The 23486-nt window shown below is 43.3% G+C and overlaps 1 protein-coding gene across 3 annotated transcripts; it reads left to right on the plus strand.

The window, feature by feature from the left end:
* Nucleotides 1-2812: 2812 nt before the first annotated feature.
* LOC114783713 (GRAM domain-containing protein 2A-like) lies at nt 2813-22064 on the plus strand. Of its 3 annotated transcripts, none has more exons than XM_028969225.1 (12): nt 2813-3069; nt 9016-9129; nt 14257-14314; nt 14842-14914; nt 15962-16065; nt 16955-17053; nt 17496-17567; nt 17739-17801; nt 18056-18212; nt 19749-19842; nt 20207-20314; nt 20912-22064. In XM_028969225.1, exons 2-12 carry the CDS (start codon nt 9026-9028, stop codon nt 20913-20915), a joined length of 936 nt encoding a protein of 311 aa, XP_028825058.1. In that variant the 5' UTR covers nt 2813-3069; nt 9016-9025; the 3' UTR covers nt 20916-22064. The 3 variants fall into 3 exon arrangements, with proteins under 3 accessions (XP_028825058.1, XP_028825056.1, XP_028825057.1); XM_028969223.1 differs by having other exon boundaries at nt 2814-3069; nt 21007-22064; XM_028969224.1 differs by lacking the exon at nt 2813-3069 and adding an exon at nt 3154-3545 and having other exon boundaries at nt 21007-22064.
* The last annotated feature ends 1422 nt before the right edge of the window (nt 22065-23486 follow it).

Below are 23486 nucleotides of genomic sequence, written 5' to 3' on the forward strand. Positions count from 1 at the left end.
TTTTTTTGTTTTTTTTTGTAAACATGGATTTATTCCTGACACTGACGGGAACAGTAGAACAAAGTGAACCTCATACATGAAGAGCCACTAATGAATGCAGTGGTGGCTCTGCCATCAACACTTCAGATTGAATGGTGGCAATGATGTTGCTCTGATTGAACAGTCACTCTTATTTCAGCTTCATCATTTTATTGCAGATTTATTTATTTTTCTCCCGCCCTCCTCTAGAAGACCACCAGTATTAGCCAAACGGCTGTCAGCATCTTTATTCACAGGCTGTTTTTGTCACCTCCCCATGCCCGTTCCTATTTACTTTTTTGTTTTGGTTTTTTTTCTAATGCCCTGTGCCATTGCTGTTTGTGCACAGTGGCCATACAGTTGTCCTTTGGTTGAGTCTGTGTCACGTGTTGGTGTCAGACTGCAGTGGAAGACCCACTTTCTCTGAGCTGTAGACTTCCTGAGAATGTGCGTGTATTTAGGGCTCACGGCCAGCCATGTTATATTTTTTGATGTAATCTGTGGGAAGGGAGTTCTGAACAAGTTTAAATATAAAAAAAAAAAATCTATATATATATAAAAACAGTAATAACTTCATTTTTAGCTGTCCTATCTCTGAACGTTTAACCAGTAAACGTGCGGTATGGTAACTTGGTTCATATGTCAACGGAAAAGCGCTTGATTGTTTAATTTATTATGAGGGATCTTTTTTTTTTTTTTGTAGTGAACATGTCCTTTTGTTTTTTGCTCCCTCCTCCCCAGCTGTGCAGGCTTGTCTGAGACGGTGCTATTTTTGATGGACCCATGTGATCCTGTTGTGGTTGGGAGGAATACGTGCTGTCGTGCTGGCTTCCTCTTCCTGCTTTGTCAGGTTCCCACCCTTTTGCCCTCCCACTTCCACCTCCCTTCCTTCATCTGAGAGCAGTGGCTCAGTATCAGTCATCGATACTTGAAAGAAAGATGTTTACAGCTTTTATTTTCCTTCTTCTTTTCTATTTTTGGGTTTGTTTCATGTGTAACCTCATCCACTACCACCCTCCCAACTCAGTCCCTCTCTCACACGGGGTCTCTTATGTAAAGTGTACATTGCCACATTTCTTTTTTTTTTTTTTATACAATACTGTAACTTGCCTTTGTACATTTAGGCAGAAAATAAATCTTTTTATGAGACAATCATTCCTGTTATTCGACCCTAATTTTGTTCAGCCTGTTAATGTTGATCATTGCTTCCAGAGCCAACATTACATGATTGTGTTTTCAGTGCATCACCAAATTGCATGTGAACACTGTCATTGCTGATCTTATTAGATGTGTAAAGTCCATTGATCTGGATTAAAACCTTCAGAGCTGTGAAAGTAATCAGATGAGGTATTTACTCGCATGTAAACATTTGTTTAAAGCGATTTTTTGTTTGTTTGTTTGTTTGTTTTTATGTACAATGCCGGGGTTTCGCCACTGGGGGGCACAATTTCGGCTTTCTTGCTGTGGCCCCAAACAGAGATAAACAGCTTAGCCCAAGATTGAGCAGATATCATTTTTCAGGGTGGTTTTACAAGCTATTTAAGCAGGCTTAAACCAAAAGAATACCAAAGTGACACAAAATAAATGTGGGGAAACAGTTCAGGCTGCCTTCAGCTGCACTCTTGTTCTCTCCCTGGAAGGTCACGAGGAATGGCCTTGGGTGAACAGTTTACTGTTCAGGTCAGTACACTGGTTACTTTATGGATCACATTAGACATTTCATCACCTCTCCAAACCAAGCAGTGCAGTGGAGGGAGTTTGATTTTACAGTTTTCCCTCCTCCAGGTGGGTTTACAGTTTATGCTGAAAATTACATGTCTCATTCAGTATCATCGTTTGCCCTATTAAAGAAACACAATTAAAGAAAATTATCTGCCAACACTAGTTTAATGGCGTTTTATTTAATGGGCTCCGATCCTTTTATCTTCGCTCTGTTTCCCTGGTACAGAAGGCAAGAAATAAAATGTACATGTAAAGCAAACTGCTTCATATCACAGGGGTTATTATGTGTTTTTTTTAAGGGGCTTAAACGAACCAAGGAAAACAAAGGGTTTTTTTTTTCCTCGATGGAAGTGAAGTGATTGTCATTGTGATACACTACAGCACAGCACATGGTGCACACAACGAAATGTGTCCTCTGCTTTTAACCATCCCCCTTGGTGAGCAGTGGGCAGCCATGACAGGCGCCCGGGGAGCAGTGTGTGGGGACGGTGTGTGCGCATTCGTTCATCCACCCGAGCGATTTAAAAAACAAAAGTCCCATTTCTATATTCAAATCCGCTCAACTCGAGCCTCGTCTGTAGACGTGTGTAATGTGTGAAGAGTGGCCGTTCTCCCCGTGTGTGCAGAGAAAGCACAATGGCCGCGCAGCAGTTGCCATGGAGACGCCGCGAATAAAGGCGGGAAAGATGGAGGGGCTGCTTTACGCCGTCACATAACGTGCTTATACATGCGCTACATCTGCGTATCTACTACCCCCCTACTCGTGACTGTGCGCTTCCGGCGTCTGCTGCAGATATGTTGCGTTCATCGCCACTTTAGACCGCAATACGGCGCAGAATTACACTCGGCGGCAGGCAGAGGCGCGCGCGCGCGCTCCCGCGACACCAGGAGGCGCGCTCCCGCGACACCAGGAGGCGCGCCCCCGCCCGCCCGCGACACCAGGAGGCGCGCTCCCGCCCGCCCGCCCGCGACACCAGGAGGCGCGCTCCCGCCCGCCCGCGACACCAGGAGGCGCGCTCCCGCCCGCCCGCCCGCGACACCAGGAGGCGCGCTCCCGCCCGCCCGCCCGCGACACCAGGAGGCGCGCTCCCGCCCGCCCGCGACACCAGGAGGCGCGCTCCCGCCCGCCCGCGACACCAGGAGGCGCGGCCCACAGCAACAGGTCGCGGCTCTCGGCGGAATGTGAGCTGCTTCCTGCGCACATGCCGCCCGCTCGTCTCCCCGCTCGCCGCCGCGGCTCCACCGGACGATGCGCGCCTTCTGCCAGCCGCCGGCGGGGGACGTGACCGCCGCCGCCACCGCCGCAGCACGCCGCCCTTAGCGCCGGAGGTGAGTCTGCGCCGCGAAACGCGTCCCTTCTCCGCCTTGGTGTCATATTTAGCGACTCGGGCTAATCACCTTTTTCCCACGGTGCTCATATCTGTCCGTATCCGGTACAAGCCACGTTCCTCGCGCGTTATATCGTTCTCATTAATAACTCCCGCTGCACCAGAATATTCCCTTTTATTGCCTTAACGACGTGTTATTGCTTCGCTTCGCGGTTATCGATGCAAGTAACAGTTCCCCCCCCAGCGCATCATCCGCAGAGATGAAGATGGGATTAAAAAGGAAAAAATGTAGTACTCTCAGTACTGTACAAGTGTGAGATAAGAACCCCCCACCCAGTAAAAAACGTGCTCTGCGTGGAGTCTAACAGGAACATCGCGGTTAGATCTTTGTCCTGGAGATCTGGGCACTTCTGATGCTGGAACCATTATCCTGCTCGCACTCCAGACATTCGCGTGGCTCCGGGGCTTCCCACAACAGTAAGTCGGTGTTCTGTGTTCGTTTATGACGGTCTCCTTACGATATAAAGAGCTTTTTAAGATGATCTGGAACACCTTTTCATAGGTGGTTTGGGGGGTGAAATGATGTTCTTATATTTGCATTGCAAATGTCATTTCCTTTTGGCGCGGCTATGGCAGGTGTCCGTGTCCACATTCATCAGCCTGCTTCTCTGCCACTAAAAGTATTTTTTTCCTGGAAGAGAAGTCCTTCTGTTGTTTTTTTATTCTGTAATACTGCAAAGCTTCTACTTGGGTGCTTGTGGGGTAGGTAAAAAATAATAATTTAAACACTACTTTTTCATGAAAATAAATAGGAATAGGAAAAAAAAAATACAACAACAATCAGTGACCAGGTTTGAAATAATGTAGTTAATCCCACATTTTCTGATGCCTAGGTACTACTTTTTTTCCCGATTTATGGTTTTCTAATACTGTATAAAGCTTTTAAAGTGACAGACTTGGCTTTACGAACACAGCATTCCGCTGCAACTCAAGACCAATTGTTGCTGATAAAGGTGTTTTGACCCATTTGAAAGTAAAGAAAAAGTGAAGTGATTGTTATTGTGACGCACAGCACACGGTGACGCAACAAAATGTGTCCTCTGCTTTTAACCTTGGTGAGCAGTGGGCAGCCATGACAGGCGCCCGAGGAGCAGTGTGTGGGGACGATGGCACCTCAGTGGCACCTTGGCGGTTCGAGATTCTGTTTCCTTGCCCACTGTCCCAATGTCTTTTTAATGCACCTAATAGTTATTTCCCACAACAATGAACCTAAAACGGAAAAGATATAGTGAAGTGAGTGAATGAAATTATATGACACACCCCTGCAGATTTTGATCAGGTTTATTTGTACAGCGAGAGACCAATCCAGAATAATTAATTTTCATGAATGAAAAGTATTTGATACTCTATGAAGCAGTAAGATTAGTGTTTTATTCCCATATGAATGATCCATAAAATGACTGGCAATCTCCATCGGTCTGGAGCTCCATGCAAGATATCACCCTGTGGAGCTTCAATGATAAGGAGAACTGTGTGGAACCGGCCCAGAACTGCTCTGGAGGACCTTTTCAATGATCTCAAGTCAGCTGGGACCGTAGTCACCAAGAAAACAGCTGTTAACACAGTAGCCCATAAAAGACTGAAATTCTGTGGCCTGCAAGGTCCCCCTGCTTGAAGAAAGCACATGTGCAGGAGTATCTAAAGGACAGGAGCACTGGGTGAGATTTGTGGTCAGATGAGGCGAAAACTGAGCTCTTTGGAATCAACTCAACACCCCCTGTTTGGAGGAGGAGGAAGAGGAATGCTGCCTATGACTTCAAGGGGACAGGACAACTGCACCGCATAAAAGGGAGGATGGATGTACTGTCAAACCTCCTTCCCTCAACCAGGGCATTGAGAAGGGCTTGGAAGAGGATCTGCAGAAGAGGAGTGGGGCGAAATCCCCCTGGAGATTTGTGCAAACCCTGTGGCAACTACAAGAAACCTCTGACCTCTGTGATTTGCCAACAAAGATTTTGCCTCCAAGTACCTAAGCACATTTTGCAAAAGGGATCATACACTTCATTCGTGAATTTTTTTAATATTTTAAAATGACGTTTTTAAAAAAACTGTCATTGTTAAAAAAAAAATGTCAACGGTTCAAATAAACATTGAAATTATATTGAAATTTCTTTGTTAGTGGGCAAACTTAAATAATCAGCATGGGTTCAAATAATGATTTCCCCCACTATATAATTATCTTTATTAGTTTGATTGTGGCTGTTTTTTTTTTTTGTTTTTTTTTTACATATTCTTCTATGCTTTGTGCATATAAAAAAAATACAGTTTTGCAACACGGTTTTTTTGGCCATGCTGTGAACTGCATTAAAAGCTTATACAAATTTCAAAGAACATTACCAAAATGAAGTAGGATAAAAGGCTCATCAAATTTATGAAATTATAGTAAATTACCTAATGAGTATTTGGATGAGTTGGGTTGCACAGAGCATAGATATGTAAGTATTTCTATGAATTGTAGCATACAGTAAGTCACTTGTTTTTCTCTTGTTTATTCAATTCCATGAGCTGGTCTTTTAATGGCTGGCCATGAGATGAAATGCTAGACTCCCAGTCACCACAGGCCCCTACTTCAAAGAACATCTCACTTTGAATAAAAGTGGGAAGAGGATGTATTCAGACAGATGTACAGTGAGATATTGAGTGCAGGACCTCACTGTGCCCTAAGCACAGTCACTGCCGCTGCATGGCAAATAAGGAGCTTCTGAAGAGAGAGGATGAAAGCATGACATTGTATTAGAAGGAAATAATAAAAGCACAAAAAAAAATCCTTTTATATGTGAGCACCATGGAAACGGGGCAAGTCTTTGTGTTACATGTATATATACATCAATAGATTAGTCCAATAGACCATCTTAATTAACTTAATTGTAGCAGCTGATAATGATTTTATCATGGAGAGATAATAACACAGAGGCCCACGGATTGTGAAGGTTAGGGATATTACCCAATGGAATAAGTGCAATGAACTTTTTTTTTTTTTTTTTTTTTTTTTTTTACATAGAATAAAATAAAGGGAAGTCTTAATGAACAGAGTGTAACTCCAAGTCAATCACACTTGAAATTTCACACTGTGAAATGAAACTCTCCACTTAGGAAGCAACGCTGACTGACAATCAATTTCACATGCTGTTGTGCAAATTGAATAGACAACAGATGGAAATTACAGACAATTAGCAAGACGTCCCCAATAAAGGCGCAGTTCTGCAGGTGGTGACCACAGACCAATTCTCAGTTCCTATGCTTTCTGGCTGATGTTTTGGTCACTTTTGAATGCTGGCAGTGCTTTCACTCTAGTGGTAGAGAACCTCCTGCTGCCTGTGCTCGGCAGAGGTAGCTTGACTGCCATTAGGTGCCGAGATGAGCTCCTCAGACCCCTTGTGAGACCAAATGCTGGTGCGTTGTAGGGAGGTACTACAGGCACGCGGAGGCCACACACACTACTGAGCCTCATTTTGACTTGTTTTAAGGACATTACATCCAAGTCTGATCAGCCTGTAGTGTGTTTTTCTACTGTAATTTTGTGTGTGACTCCAAATCCATCAATACTTTTAATACTTTTGTTGTCAGCACATGTTAATTTAATAAGAATATTTCATTCATTCAGACCTAGGATGTCTTATTTTTGTGTTCCCTTTATTTTTGAGCAGTTTATATATACATACTCTGTTACAGTAACATTACACACTTATTACAAAATGTACAAAGTATACAATTATAGTTTTTTTTATTTGTATTTGTGGGTGTGAGATTTAGTGTGCAGTTTAATTCAGTGTTTATACAGCAGGCCATGTAGTTTTAGAACAATTTATTTTATTCACTTAAATTATTCTTCAGTCCATCATATCCCTGAAGATTCCACTTTCCTGATATATTTCATGGTTTCCTGCACTCCCGTCTTCCCAACTTGTGCCAAAAAGTACATCTCGTACAGCATTTACCTTCCTCTTAGAGCCTGAGGATCAGGATATAAAACCCTCTTTGTGCACCAGCTGCCACACAGGCCAGCTCTGCCCCTCAGCCATCCTGATCCGGAACCCATCCAAATAATCAGCAACGGCGCTCCAGACCCTCCACAAAGATCTCCAGCCCGTGCAACCCTCAAAACAAGGGGCAGTAAAGCAAAGTGAGATTAAGACTTCCAGATTATCTGCAGCGAGGGTCCTTCAGGTTGGTAGCTTTCCTGGCTCCACGTTATAAAGCACAATATCCGCTCTGTTCAGTTTGGAGCTGGTCTCTTTAATGCACCTTTTATGGTTCTTTAATGGTTCCCAGGATGTTTGCCCGTCTAATAGCTAGTTTGGGAGCAAAAATTAAACTGGATTAAGCCTGAAGGTACTCTTCTCTCCTGTTATTGCCAGTGCCTTCAGAATCCCACTTCTGCTCACCACCACAGGGACTTTCAGTCCCTCAAGTTGTTACCTGTTGAAGTTTCTCAGTGTGAAGATGTGTTTTCTCCAACGCTGGCATACAGGACTCATGCCATATATTCACCCCAGAGAAACGTCCAGCCCTCTGTGCATATCTCAGCATAGTTTAGTGGAGGTCTCAGCTCTATATTTAGAGCTTGTTATCGGTTACACCTCACACAGGGCACAGAAGTGATATTTCTCCCGTCCCCTCTCCTTTCAGCTGCTTGTGTCCTCAGACGCTTGTCCCGCCTTCCACTTCCAGCTTGCTGTCAGCATGGCTTACTCACACACTCCAGTAGCGCTCATCAGATATGACAGCAGCTCACAAGGCCCAGTTTGAGAGGGAACTGTGAGATGAGAAGAGACAGATATGGAACAGTTTATCAGCGCAGCTTATTTTTTTAAATTATTATTTAATTTTTAAAAAGTGCATTTCATGTATGACATCATCCACTTGCAACTTACAGTACCCTACAATAAAATCTAAGATTTTCTTTCTTATCGCACAAATAAACTCAAATACATATGAAGAAAGGCCTGGAGACATAAGAAGAAGAAAAAAGTAAATTTTAAAATGGGAGGAGCCGGTGGGCTTGACACAAAATGTGTTCTCCACACCCCTAATACCCTCACGAACAGGGTCATGTCTACTATAGTCATCTATGTACCATGGCACATCAGGGAACTCCCCGCATGCTGCTTATATACAACGCCCCTATGATCTGTTGTTGGTTTGCTCTCTCCTCTCTTGCCTGTTCTACTGCTAACGCAGTTTTTCTCGCGCATCCTGTTCGTTTGAGTGAATAAAGTAGGGCAGGGGAAGATTTTGTTAGTGTAAGCCGTCTCTCCCTCTCACACCATTTCTCTGTTTTTCTTTCTCTCTGACTCACACACATGCGCCCAGTGATTATTGTAATGCCACTTAATCTGATAAAGTCTCCTTACTGACGTCATTGTAGTGAGCTGTAACAGGAGACCCTCCTTTTTTTGTTTATTGCCGGTTTTGCATCTCTCCGATGTAAATGCGGTGCTGTGTACAGGGTGGGCCTGTATATGGACACACCTTAATAAAACGGGAATGGTTGGTGATATTAACGTCCTGTTTGTGGCACATTAGTATATGTGAGGGGGCAAACTTTTCAAGATGGGTGGTGACCATAGTGGCCATTTTGAAGTCGGTCATCTTGGATCCAACTTTTGTTTTTTCAATAGGAAGAGGGTCATGTGACATCAAATTTATCGGTAATTTCACAATAAAAACTATGGTGTGCTTGGTTTTAACATAACTTTCTGACCACTTATAAAATGTTCAATGTCACCGACCATTCCCATTTTATTAAGGTGTATCTATAAAATGGTCTCTGAACACAAAAGATGTAGAGTGAACTCTTTAATGGTGGCACACACAGCTAATGGCCATTTATGTGCAGTTTGTCCCTGTGCTGGTCCTTGTCAAGACAAAACCATGTGTCTTTCAGGCCCGATGACATGATGGAGAACCAAGAAAACAGTGACGACGTCTCTCTCCTGAGCACGCAGGAGCTCACCGACACCCCAAGAGAGGACGACTCGCGCGGCTCTCCGAACTTTAGGCAAGTCTGTTACCGGATATCACCTGCTAATGGAAAAGCGACCGGCTCTTTGGCGCTCACCACACTGTAGCACTTTTCAGGTGAACTGTTGTGCTAGTCTTTGTTTTGTGAGTTGACAAAAGACCGGGTTCAATTACATAAAGACAAAGTCGATTTAGAGAGACAAATCTCTAGGTGTCTAGATGAGCTGCTAATCAGCTTAGCGCTCAAGTCTGAGCTTGCACCTTCAGACTGCAAGTACGAACACCCAACAGCTACGGCAGGGTTGGGCTGGGCTCCGCTCTTCGGTAAAAGCACAATGAAAGCCTAATCTGTAGAGCTGTGCTGTTCACGCTGTAACTCTCCCTGCCCTTTTTTTTATTATTTATTTCTTCTTACACAACCTTCTTTCTGATTTTATCACAGGCCATCTAATTTTAAAACCGTAAGCTGTTACGTTGGAACGATATCAGCATAAACATGGTCGTGCAGCGCTATTGTTTTCTGTGGCTGGCGTGTTAAGTTGCACTATTGCCAGGAGCACTATGTAGGTATGTAATAGTCAGCGTTGGTTTATATATGAAGTTGCCTATACCCATATACTAAAAACAACTTGCAATTCTTCTTTTAGAACTCAGTTCTTACTTAAGTTCTCTGTTTCCAGTTGGTGGAGGACATGAATAAACGCCAATCAACACCTTGTTTTTAATGTTGCAAGGTTCATAATGATAAATGCAACTTTGTGTGCTTAGAAATCGAAGGTTCAATATTTCTGAGAGCATGTGAAGACCTTATAATGGTACAGAAAAATATACTGTCATTGTGATAGTTCCATGTTACCCCCTCTGGACTCGACTACCCTTTGGGCACATTGTGCATTTGTTTGTACGTTTTTCTACATTTGATCCATCCTTGATACATTGCAGGACAGATGTCTATGATACAATCTTTGTACCCGAGGGGAGAAGGAATCCTGAAAGTGCAATTTAAAATATTTCAGAGCATATATTTTATCTTAAATTTCAATACATTTGCTGCTGGTCCCACAATAAACCCTTGCTGAGCCATCCCCAGTCCTAGCTTTTAGGGTGGTAGTAGCCTAGTGGGTAACACACTCGCCTATGAACCAGAAGACCCGGGTTCGAATCCCACTTACTACCATTGTGTCCCTGAGCAAGACACTTAACCCTAAGTTGCTCCAGGGAGACTGTCCCTGTAACTACTGATTGTCAATCGCTCTGGATAAGGGCATCTGATAAATGCTGTAAATGTAAATGTAATGTAGCTCAGTATCCACAACCTGCTACAGACTTCAGAATGGTTTTTAATATGAAGGGGTCGGGTTTAACTGGGTCATACGTGGTTCATTTAGACTCCTCCTGACAGGAAGAAAGAACAATCAGATCCTGGTCTTCTCCCACCGGACAGAATGCCAAGTTCTCACAAAACCTGCTCTGCACCTCTCTGTGGAAATGAAAATGCTGCGCTGTTAATGAAGCTGCGGTGTAGCTGTGAGCGCTGTGCCTGGCTGCCTGCGCAGGGGGTGTGGGGATCAGATGGAGGGTCTGAGCAACATTCCTGAGGTCCCAATGGTGAAACTGGGCTATATTTGCCTGGCTCGTTCAACTGTAAAAATGAATAAATAGACAGTTAGACAACATTTTTGAGCAACATTTGTGACATTGGTACAAATGGAGAATCAGGAGGCGTGGAATTCATTTAAATTATATTATACAATAATTTTTCTTTTATTAATATACCTGGCTCGTAATTAGAATAAATATTTGTTTCTAATTCTGTTCTGTCTGCATTGTAAACATTTTTTTTTGTTGTTTTTTTGGTCAAACATTCACTGCAGCAGACACATCACATTTGTGGACGGTCAAGTCCCTGTTATGTAGCTGATACGAACAAGAGCAAAGTGCGTTGACAGGACGACCTCTGTTCACAGCTCACTGTCACATGAAGTTACACACACACACATCTCTCATGCCATAGACCCACTGGGGCGATATATTTTTTCATACATGTTTTTTATTTTTTTGTAAAGGATTTAATAATTCATGTCTAATATATTGTTCATCCTGTAGCTGGAGGCATGGATTAATTAAGATCTTTGATAATGAACGATGATGCAGTAGTCCTGTCCCTGCGGAGCCTGCTGTATTTTTCTATTAGCGGGCCCAACAGTGGCAGGGGACGTGAGTGACGCAGCAGTGTGTGTTTACAACACACGAGACGCTGGCGGGCGAATGCACAGATGGGCGACACACCTTCTTTTTTTGTTCGAGGTTTGCGTCCAGACATGCATTGACAGCAGCTCGTCTCTTCCCGTCTCAGCAATCGTGCATAATCTGGCTGCTTTCATACTGTTTTTCCATTAAAAATGAACAGTTGCCCCTTTGATGCCGTTCCCCTCTCATTCCTCTCTCTGTTCTTTCAGCAAGACCCTAATTGCGTTGTGTGGTGGGAGTCGTTATGTAATGGGGGGTGTTTTCTGTGAGCTTATCTACTGCAGCCCGCGTTGGTATAAAGTCCTGGTTTGTCTGTGCTGACAGCCCATCAGGGTGCTTTTGTGCACCGGGTTGTTAAAGGGGATCGTGGAGTTTTCATAATGAGTGCTCACAGAACGGCCCACGTGAGACTTCTGTATGCGCGCGTACACACACACACACACACACACACACACACACACACACAGATGCCATCAGTGTTCCTGTGGGAAGACTGAGACACTGGAGCACAATCAGGCCCTGTTTGGTGTGGACTAAAACAGGGCTCCCTTTTAATTCAGCTCTCGTGCTGCAGGGTCACTTTAACTCCAGAATACATGGGTGGCCCGTGTATATTTAATTATTATGTATATTACAGCTTAAACTAGCTTTTACTACCCAAAGGCGTCTGTATAGTGGCGTGAACTTAATAGGGTGATGAACATATACCCTAATTAACAGTGGTTGTGTTGCCCCAGCACACGGCAACTGCCGGGCGCGAGGCTTCCTGAGCACAAAAGGCTGTTCTCAGAGCGGAGAGGCTTCAGCGGGGCATACTGATGGCCAGAGTCCGGCGCTCTGTCCAAGTGCCAAATGCCTGTGCCCGAGAGCCACGGTCGTCCACCGGGTGAACAATGCGGAGGCCACCCAGGGGCCGCAGAGGACGACAAACACACACACTGTCACGTTGGACAACCAACCGCCCGACAGGGAAAATTCGCTCTTCATAATTACTCACACAAACATCAACAGATATGACCGGTATATGTAGCACGTCTTCCTGCTTGAACTGTCAAAGTTTATAAGGGAAAGAAATCACAACGCTCTAGAACCCGCGAGAAGACGCCGTTGGTTGTGCTTTCTGGCTACATCTGTAATTGAAAAGTTTTGGGTTTTGAAATGCTGCTCCTTCCTGGTACAGTTACCCAAGTTACGTTATGACGAAACGTCCTCACACAAAGTTGTTCCAGTGACTAATGGTGGTTTTCATCCGTTTGGAACCAGCCATTGTTTGTGAATTTATAACTTAGTGTTTCATGATGTCTTTACGGCCCAGTTAAGCGTTAAATGTTTAACTCTACAGCTTGTTACTGAAGCTCTGTTCTCTGGTTACTGTGCACTGTGAAACTCTACTAACCTTTACAGAGGTCGGGCGCGAGATGAATTCACACCTACAATCAAATGCAGGAATGCAAATGCATCTGCATCTGAGCTCTGCGATGCCTTGAGCGATGCTTCAGTGTTCAGTGTGCATGTTTTAATTCATAGATTTGTGGTTCTATGATTTCTATATAATTTCTTATTCTATAAATTATCTGCAGTACTAGATGTTTGTAATGGTTCTTTTTCTTGGAGTTTATTAATAATCACAAAGTACAAACAATGCATTTTTGCTTTTTATTATTATTATTTTCTCCACCAATGTGTGATTGATATCAAAAAAATTTTGCGGTCAAATTCCACTCTCTATTTGCCATCAAACCAACCAACCATTATTGCAGACATTCCTAAACTTTCCCTGATTGCGAAAAATGTGGTCAGCGAAGGCTCACAGTGTGCTGTACAGGTTTGACTGCCACCGTATGAAGCCTCTATAGTGCAGAACTGCTTCAGAAGAACAAGCACAGAGTATTGAAATTAGTTACCATATGGAAATAATTTACATGACTTTCCCCACCTTCTTGTGCAAAGCATTTGAATGGACACTACAGTGAGTGTAGGTTATATGCATATCATTTAGAATTTATTATATATATCTTTTGTGTTATGGAATTATGTGAAAACCCTTTTTTCTCGAAGGCTTGAATGTGGCCAATGCACAGGGCTGTAAGATGGCAGCTGTTGCCATGGTGACCACTAGGTCAAGGACTGGTTCTAAGGTGTGGGAGAGTGATGTTATGGTTTAAGATGCAGGAGCGCAGAAACGTGCCGGAGCAAGATGGATGAGTCAAGAAGCCCAGTGAGTTCAATTTGCTTGTCAGAGCAGATTTCATACAGCTGAGCATTCTCTCTCTCTCTCTCTCTCTCTCTCTCTCTCACACACACACACATTAAGAATAGTATAGCCTGTGTCAACTTTGTGTGATGTGTTCCATTATCATTTAAATATGTAAAACATGATTTTTCTTTTTTTTTTTTTTTTTTAAACCTTTTAAAACCCAAAGAACCTAGTTAAAACACATACAACACCAGTGGGCGCACCCACTTTACCCACATTTCTATTAGGCAAAGCTCTAATCACACATTTTTAGTTGGACGTTCAGCACACGAGGAGACCAGGGTGACAGAGTATTTCATCTAGATTCAACCTGGATTACTTTTGCAGATGATTATGTAACAATGTCCATAGTGCTGAATTCAAATGATTCATATCAGCTGTCTCTCAAACATGGGTGAAATGCACAATGGGTCCTCCAGTCTCTTCAACTCACCACACAATAGGAAACCGGACACCGTTCAGGGGCAGTTATTGAAATCTTCTTTCTTGTCATTATCAGCATTTTTCTTTGACAACTAAAAGGGATTGAATGAAATACCACCTATTGCATTTCAGAGTTGCCTAGATGCATTTGACTGCATTTCCTTGTGCATAGAATTGTGTTTCTGAGAAAATCTCTTCAGCATTGTGTTTTATTCTGACGTCCCTCTTCTGCAGGTTGCCGCTGATTGATGACTTGTCATACGAAGATGTGAAGAAATGTTACCGTGGCTCAGTAAGTTATCACTTTATATCCTTTCATCCATGGAGGGGGGAAACACTGTGTATTTTTAGTAATGAAGTCAACATTATATGGTTATTCTTGGCAAGCTTCATGTTATTGATGAATTGTGATGTACTGTATCTGTCCTTTGTGTTCGATTTTCCATTTTAACCAGGGGACGTACTGAAAAGCCACTGATATGAGTGTACATGTGATTGAGACAGTTTCTTTTTCTCCGCCCTGCTTCCCTCATGCAATCTACTTTAACTGATGCAATGTTCCGGCTATTTTACTTTTCGCTCACAGTTACAATGAGACACCTTTTCAGTCACACTTCCATTGTAGGACACAGAAATGGAACTCATCCATCAAGCTTCCTGTTAAATTTCTTTCTTTACCTTCTAGTTAGTGGGACCTTGTTAACCTATGCTGAATGTGACCAAAGACATTTAACAGACATCTGTAGGCCAGAAACACAAGAGAGCAGCATGATAAGTTTAGGCAGGAGACTCACCAAAAGTCTCTGTCCCTGCTCACAGACCGTCAGCAAGTACAACTCACAGTACCACAAGCTGTTCCAGACTGTGCCCAAGGAGGAGATCCTCATGAAAGGTATCTGTCTTAACCCTTGATTTTCTCTTCCTCTGAAGTGTGTCTGAATGAATTCTAATGCAGTGTGTTCCATCCATCTGTGCGGTTTTTCATTTTAATTATTCAGAATCTCGCGGATCTCTGTGGTCATTTTTTCTGACTGTGCTTCAGCTTGGTTGGTTAATGGAAAGCATTGGTTATGTGTTTTGACTGGAGCAAAACATGAACCCATGTTGCCACTCGGTGCATCACACATGGCAAACTCAACACCCAGCAGCTTTTTCCACTCAGCGGAGCACAACATCGGTTCCTCCTCTTGAGAATAGCAACCAGCGGCGCTCAGTTGGCTGTGAGCTATTATGGAATGGATCGAAGCTTTGACTGAATACTCCTCCTTCTGGGTTACCATTTTGCTCCCTCAGCTGCTATGTAATGGTCTGGCCCTCAGAACATAATTCATATATTCAGATATTTGTGTTTGGCAGGTAACAGTAAGCTGCTGTTTTGGTCTGTATACTTTTGTACAGTCATGTTGTGATAATGTTTCTTCATGCCCAGCTTTCCAGTTTGGAGATCATTATGACATTCAAATTATGTTTGTTTATGTGTGCAGATGAAGGTGCAGCTGTTGCATCACTTTGTTTCATAACTTTGTTTATGAGACTTGTTATAAAATATGAAACCTCGGGTATCTTGGAAGGGTGCAAGTTTCCAAACTTATAATTACAACTTTTGATAGCTTTTTTACTTTTGCCCAGTCATATGCAAAAATCTATGCATCACGTGCTAGGGCTGACTGTTAACTATCACCCCTTCACCTTTAAACATTCTGGCCACTGGAACATGAGATGTAGCAAGCACGTGTCCTGTCCACCGATTAGCTGGTCTGGTGTTTTAATGGTGTGTTCATAGGTACTTGCACTTCCATCAATTCCAAACATATTTTATAATAAGGAATAATTAGCCATTTGGATGATGGTGGCAGAAAGGAGACTGGGCGTCCTCGTGTCCTGTAGGTTGATATTGGGATATTTCTAGGTTAACTGCTCTCTCTCTGTCTCTTCCCAGTGTATTCCTGTGCCCTCCTCAGGGACATTCTTCTGCAGGGCAGACTGTACATCTCTAGGAACTGGCTTTGTTTCTATGCCAACCTCTTCGGAAAGGACATTAAGGTACACGTCAGTAAATGAGACCGTCTGCTGATTGATTTAATTGCACGCTCCTTGGAAAGATGTTCCTGGCATGTTGTAGTGTTCCTCTGAAGTAAAGGTGCTTTCAGGTACACCTGCTTTTCAATTACGCTGAGGCAGGATCACAAAGGCGGTTTCAGTCCCTTGGAGACCGTGCTGAGTCACTGCGGTGTTCAAGCAGCCACGGTGCTTGGCAAATATGACAGGGGAAACCAGCAATGGAGATCATATTGCCACATGGTGTTGATCATACTTACTTTCACAAACCTGAATGAATGTGAGTGTTTTTACTGGGGCAGTGTTTCACATTCGCTCGCAAATCCCATTTGTCAGGAACAATAGCATTTACAGAGCTTTGGTGCACTTCAAAACAGAACATAATAGCCATAATAACTTGTGTTTAGTAACAGAGGAAGCATGCACAGGCAATATCTCCAACTATTTAACCACAATCGGTTACTACGCTACTTGCTCCATAGGATTCCTGCACATAAACACAAACTAAAACATGGGTCATATATACCCAATACAAAGTACAATTAACGATATGTATTTATGTAATGCTAGTACGGAGAGTACGGTTTAGCTGGTTTAATGTATGGCTTTGCTATTGATCTATTGTCATTATTTACACTGTTGTGATATGTGCCCTGAACTGCTGCTATCAGTCATGTGTGTTTATGCTTGTGTTGGGCTACGCTTTTACTTATTTTTCAGTATTTGTTGTCACCCAGATACTACAGATATTTTCATTAGCTCCATTACAGGGAGCTGTGGAGGACAAAAGCATGATGTTTTCACTGCTACCAGGAAGTGACTAGCTCTATTGTGTTAGTCTCTCTCTGAGGCAGTCTGTGTTTATTTGTCCTAGGTGTCCATACCTGTGGTCTCTGTCCGGCTTGTGAAGAAGCACAGAACAGCTGGCCTGGTTCCCAACGGACTGGCCATCACAACAGACACCAGTCAAAAAGTAGGTCACAGACACGGTCGGCAGCATTGCAATGGCAGAGAGATTGGCATAGATTAGCCAGAAAGAGTTCACCATGATCAGCCAAGTGGGAGCAAGGACCAGAGTCCAAAGGTAGGAGGTAGGAGAACTGTGAGTTTCTCACCCGATCATGCAGAAAATCAAAATCTAAAAATAACAAAGTAATTGAAATTTATTCAATTAACTAATACATGCAGTGTTAAGATACGCCCGTTTTTTCGGACTGGAGCTAGAAAACTCCTTATATGGTACAGGACCAAATCCCAGGTTTCTTTTTTCCTTTAAACCCTGTAAAACTGGACCAGAACTGTTAAACCTGTATATCTGAATATTCCGCTTATTAGTCTCAGAATTGGAAAAAACTATGATGTTCCTCTGATTAGCAATAAAAAGTAAATACATTTTTGTTCTACTCTCTCCACAGTATGTATTTGTATCCCTCTTGTCACGGGACAGTGTTTATGATGTTCTCAGGAGAATCTGCACTCATCTTCAGGTAGGAATTAGAAACACACAATTAGCAAAGAACTACATTGATTTCTACATTATTGCGTAACTGTTCCATAGGTATTGCTGAGATAGCATCTTAACTCTTAATTAGCAATACTTGTGATTTTGAGTACAACTTGGTCTTTGTATTCCCCTAAAACTCAGTACTGTTCCTCAGGTCAATGGAAAGAAGAGCCTCAGCCTAAAGCAGTACCTTGAGGAGCCGAGCTCATTGTCAATGGTGAGGCAGCCACTTGCTAAAGTCTATTCATGCTCTGCTATATGTTGTCCAGCTGGCAATAACAATTGACAGTTAAATTATTATTCTGCACTCACTGGATACTTTATTAAAAACAAATTCAAATAAATAATGTGACAAACTACCTTACACCCTGTCATTGCTATTTTGGTCAAGAAAGTAAAGGCTGACTAGATATTGGTTAGGGTTCAGTACGTTCTCTGTCTCGATGTTGAAAATCTTTATTTCCGTGGTAGGATGAGTTTCCTGTGACCCCCGACTTCCCTCCAGTGCTGAAGTGGAGGAGGAAGCCCTCTGTGCCTTCTGTGTCCTCGTCTCTACCAGACCTCCTGGGTAACTCCGCCAGCAGCCTGAGTGCGGTGGAAACCTCTTTCCAGGGGGAAGTGCCTCAAGGTGTGGTGCTTGATTTGTTACTGGTAATCTCATTTTATGGTGCTTCCATCAGATGTCAACAATGGTTGTATAGCATAGCTACCCTCACTCAGTACTCAGGGTTACACTGTCAGGGTCCATCCTGGAACACTGGGCGCAGGGCGGGCACACACACCCCATCCACTCACACTCACATTTGGACTGCAGGAGGATACTAGAGAACCCGTGCCAACACAGAGAGAGCATGCAAATCCCAGTCTGAGCTGGGATTTGAACTCACAACCTTGTGTGTGATGTGTGAGGCCACGTTGTCAAACGTCACGCCAGCGTGCAGCCAGCATTGCCAAAATAACACACAACTTGACAAATTCACGTTCAGCACTGTGTGTTTTTATGGGCCAGTCATTCATGTAGTCCCAAACGTAGAGAGTGTTTCCATGAACCTTGACTTATTTTGTCTAAGAATCCTAGCAGGTCAATGCATGTTAAAGGGGACTTCTCTCCCTCTCATGCTCAGGCTGGTCCTCAGGGCTGAGGATTCACAGCCAATCGTGGTTTTATGTAACTTCTGACAGTATGTAAAGATAAAGGCCTCTTTGTTGCCAAACATTTTTGGGAACTTGTCTGGAGCTGTAGTTCTTCGAGGTTTAGAACACCTTGGTACCAAGACCTTAAGATAAATCAGTAAACGAGGTTAGCTGTGTTTAGGACCAGGCCTCATTCCATGAAAGCAAAAATCAGTTCATGCTGATAAGCATATGCGATAGGTTATTCTGGAGCATCCTGAAGTGATATGAAGTATGATCTATATGAGTACATGATACTCATCCAGATGTACTCAAGGCTAAATGTACACATGTTTTTAGACATTTTGTACTACCGTTGATTACTCGGTCACATCCTCATCTAGGGGTGGAGAGGAGAGGGTATTGAGACACATAAAGGCTAACAAACTGTACAAAAGTGCATTTATTTACAGCGAAACTATGTACAAGTAGCCAACGAGACATTTACCACAAATAAACGCACATAAAACAGAGGCCTTACAAAGGCTCAGCTCAGACTGTCGGATATGTAATTTAGCCCCTTATGACATCATAAGGGGAATGGTTACCTCCCTTTGCTTATGCTTTTCTACCCAGAGAACTTTGCACCCCCTTTGCACTGTCCATCATGGCTTGTAAATGTGCAAAGTATTGCAGATGCTCAGTCACTGGATGTAAAATTCTTGGGTCAATTTTATTTTATCTGAAAAAAACCACAACAAGTCTTCCTGTCTGCGGCAAACATTGTGGTTGATGAATGGTGTTGATGACATCATTTCCGCTAATGCCAGCTCACGAAGGCCGCTCTCCTCCTCATTAGCGTTTAAAGCTACAGACACCGGAACGGCGCATCCTGGGGAAATCTCATTGTGTGACTCGCTAAAAATGTGTGTACCAAGGCTGAATTTCGGAAAGAGACTTCAGATATAATAACAGGGGATCAGTAAGAAAATTTCATGTCATGGGACCTTTAAAAACGAGACCCTGTTCTGGTGGTTTGTGTCTTGCGCAGAAAGAAGGTTGGAATCGGAGAAGATCCTTCTGACTGAACCAGTACCAGAACTTGGCCACATGGAGTACCAGCTGCTCAAGTTCTTCATACTGCTGTGAGTACAGGGAAGCCTTTTATTCCAGAAGGCAGTGTTTTTAGAAGACGGTAGAAGACGGTTGAGCTGTATCTTCACCAACATCATTAAAAAGAGCAATCAAAGGGTCTGGCTGTATATCCTGTTTAAAGACAATTTTTGGGAAAAGTCTCTCCAGTATCTTTCAGTGTGTAAGCCTGAGCAGTATGTACATATGTATGAGAGATGTGTTTGTTCAAGAGGCAGTTGGTTTTTGCGGAAGATCACAACAGACACCAGGCTTATGAATTTTTCAGTGACTCTCATTTAGATGCTCTTGGTTTTTGTTATTTGGGTTTGTATGTATCTATGTTCTCATCTCTGTGTCTCTATCTCTCCTCTTCAGTATTATTCTTCTTATCATGTCTTCTTGCTACCTGGCATTCCGTGTGTGCAGCTTGGAGCAGCAGCTCTCCTTCCTCAACACTCACCCCACCATGGCCATGAGAGACAGGTTGGCTTGTAATACACATACACTGTAAATTCGTGATGATATTTGACTCCTGTTGGATTGTAACAGCATTTATTTCAGCCCAGCGTTCACATGGGATTTTGCGTTGCAACAAACCTCCGTGCAAAGTCTTCACCACCACATCCCAAAGATTCTCAATGAGGTTATGTGGTGGCCAGTCCACTTGTTCCTTGATGTGCTCTCTCCTGATACTTAATGTTGCTCAAAGAATCCAGTATATTTAGCATGTTCACTTCATCAGCTAACACTTAATGTTGCTGAACCCAGCTGTGACCCCAGAACTTTTTCCATAGGCTTGTACTGTAACGGCTATTCATGATGGGTGCATCGTCCCCATCAGTCTGGAATAGGGTCAATCTGAATTCATCAGACCACATGACCATGTTCCATTGCTCCAGAATTGGGTCTTTTTTTTGCGTTCATATTCTGTGAGTCAAGGGGAAAAAACTATGTTTGCAACAGAAACACATTCAGCGCTGCAGTAATTAACCAATCAAAGGCTCTCTCTCCTGATACACTTGATACATATTTCATGTGTATTAAAACCATCATTTATATTTACTTGTTTTGTTTTCCCAGGTAAACTGTGGCTCATCTGTAGTCTCAGCTGGACAGTCTGTCCATCACGCTCTAAACGCAGTAGTACTGGAACTCTTTGTGTTTGTTCACTCTAGACGTGTGAATACGTAGCTTGTTGTGCAAGCTCATTGGGGATGTACATGGAGGGACGGAGAAGATGCTTTTTGCGGCAATTCAGAGGATGGCCAGCAGAGGGCGTCGGTGAACCTGGACAAGGACAACCAGCAACACAAAAGACAGCACAATTACTTTTTAGTACTTACATTTACATTCTAGCATTTTAGTAGTCACCTTTCTTGCAGGCCTTGCCATATTTTATACCCCACTGTTCTACTGTATAAAAATGTTACATATTTTTTAACAGACAGAATTTGAACTCTGCTCACTTCTGTCTTCGGTGTTCAGGACGGACTGTACTGTCCAATGGTCTTAACCTTTCATGTTAATGTGAGAATGGACCTTATGCATGTCATCTTGTTGTGCTTTCAGCTTGTTAATGTGGTACCAGTAGATGTTGATGGAGTTGCTTATTTTCTCTCAGACTGAATAACAGTGGAAGACATTTCAAGGTGTTGCTGGCAATCACGTGTGACAATGTTTTAACCAGAATTATTGTTTGGTTGTAAATTTAACCGGAATGGTACATGTGACTGGTGCAAATGTTCTGACAGGATGTCTCGTTCGACAGTAAACAGTGAACACGGGTTTGATAGAACCTTTGGTGATTTAACTGGCATTAAATGCCTGGACCATTCGGGTCACATGACCGAAAAGAACAGAATTTGTGTGGCAAGTATGGAGGAGTTGAAAAGCCTGCATGATCAGCAGTGGGTGGAACATGTGCCGGATAGTTTACTATGAATAAGCGGTCTCCTGGTTGGAGAGGGTGTGTTTTTTTTTTTTCAGGCATAAACATGCATTTCAGACATGAGTAGTCAAATAGGAACATTAAATCTGTCTCCATGTTGAGCCATATGAGCACTTTTAAAGCGCTATCATGCTGATCTGCATAGAAAAGTCAAGTCACTGTATTTATTTGTGTAAAATTTTATACCTAAATGTTTGTGTGCTTATGCAGTTCACTGGAGTATTTTGACAATTCTTAAATGAATGTGACTGTTAATGAACTAATAAAAACTGCATTTCCTGCTGATTTATTGCGTCCTTATTTGACGATTATTTAACGCGGGACTTTGTGTTTTATACTGAGCAGCAGTCAGACGTTCACAGCAGCCACATGTCAGAAGGAGTTTATTATTTTCTTGGTGTGAGCCACAGAGCCTCGTGGTGATATACACTACACATCAAACTTTTCATTTATTGTCTTATTTTCATCGCCATGTACATAGCTGGTACAAGATTAAACGTGGAAAACGTGGCGCCTCCAGGAGAAGAAGGTGAACTTGGCGGCTGGCTGCTGTGCTGCAGGGTTTAGCTTATCTGAGGGGAGGCAGAGTTATGTTTGGTATGTACGACAGAATGTGGGAAAGGCTCCTTGTGTAATGATAGCACTTAACCGTTCGCATGTGACCAGTCAAGAGGAAGAGGCGGCTTTACGTTATCGGCGCGGTTTCGAATGGAACCAAAACCCCCCCAGCGTATTTGTTTAACGCTCGGGCCGGAACGATTCTCAGTAACCAGATGTGTTTCCGGCGCTCCGAGGCCTCTGGGATTCGGAGCGAGCTCGCTGGCTGCGGCAAGGAAAGATTGTTTTTTTGCAGCCATGGACGGCCCACCGCATTATAGGCCCATCTCACACACACACACACACACACACACACACACACTCTCTCCGAGACGCCAGGCCGCGGCGACGTCTTGCGACAAGCTGCACAAACACTGGCGGTAGGATCTGTCCTGTGCGTTCATGTATCTAAAGTAAACCCAGGCTGGGATGGCTGTTATTGTGGGGCTCAGTTACGCGTAAATGCCTCCCCCCGTGGGCCCAGGCTCCGGGGCTACCGCCTGTGACGGGGAAGGGGGTCACATATGGAGCTGGGCGGGGTTTAACCCCCTCACACTCCCCTCTTTGTCCCACCTGAGGCCTGCAAGATGAGGACACAGGAGCCACTACAAATCACGACACGTCCGTACTTCTTATGGAGACCGACAGGAGAAAGTTGATACAATGAGATTAAACTTTTTTTTTTCCCCTCTGTTCCCATTTTCTGTGAATTTTTGGAGAACTTTGCAAGGTTAGGGTTCATGGTTGTGAAATTTGACTGATGTTTGCAGTACATCTACATGTCCAGCAGGAGGAAACTGGTTTGCAGAAGTGCGTCTTCTTCCCTCGTTTTTTTTTACCTTTTTTTATAGAATCCCCCACTTATGTACATGAGTTCGCAGATGATCTGCTGGATGATTCCTGCAAAAGATCGTCCATCAGGTCACACCCTCCTATCCTTCCCTGTTTCTCTGGCATTCAATGTTACATTCTTGACTCAAAATCATTTAATTTGATTTCTGAGTAAAGATGATGTTTCATGTCATGTTTTAATTGAAAACGCCTCCTCTTCATTTCATTCAGGAGACAAAAAATCTACGAGGAATTTCCTTTGTGTCGGAGGTTGTGGGG

The sequence above is a fragment of the Denticeps clupeoides genome, unplaced genomic scaffold (genome assembly GCF_900700375.1).
Source record: "Denticeps clupeoides unplaced genomic scaffold, fDenClu1.1, whole genome shotgun sequence".
Classification (NCBI taxonomy): Eukaryota; Metazoa; Chordata; class Actinopteri; order Clupeiformes; family Denticipitidae; genus Denticeps; species Denticeps clupeoides.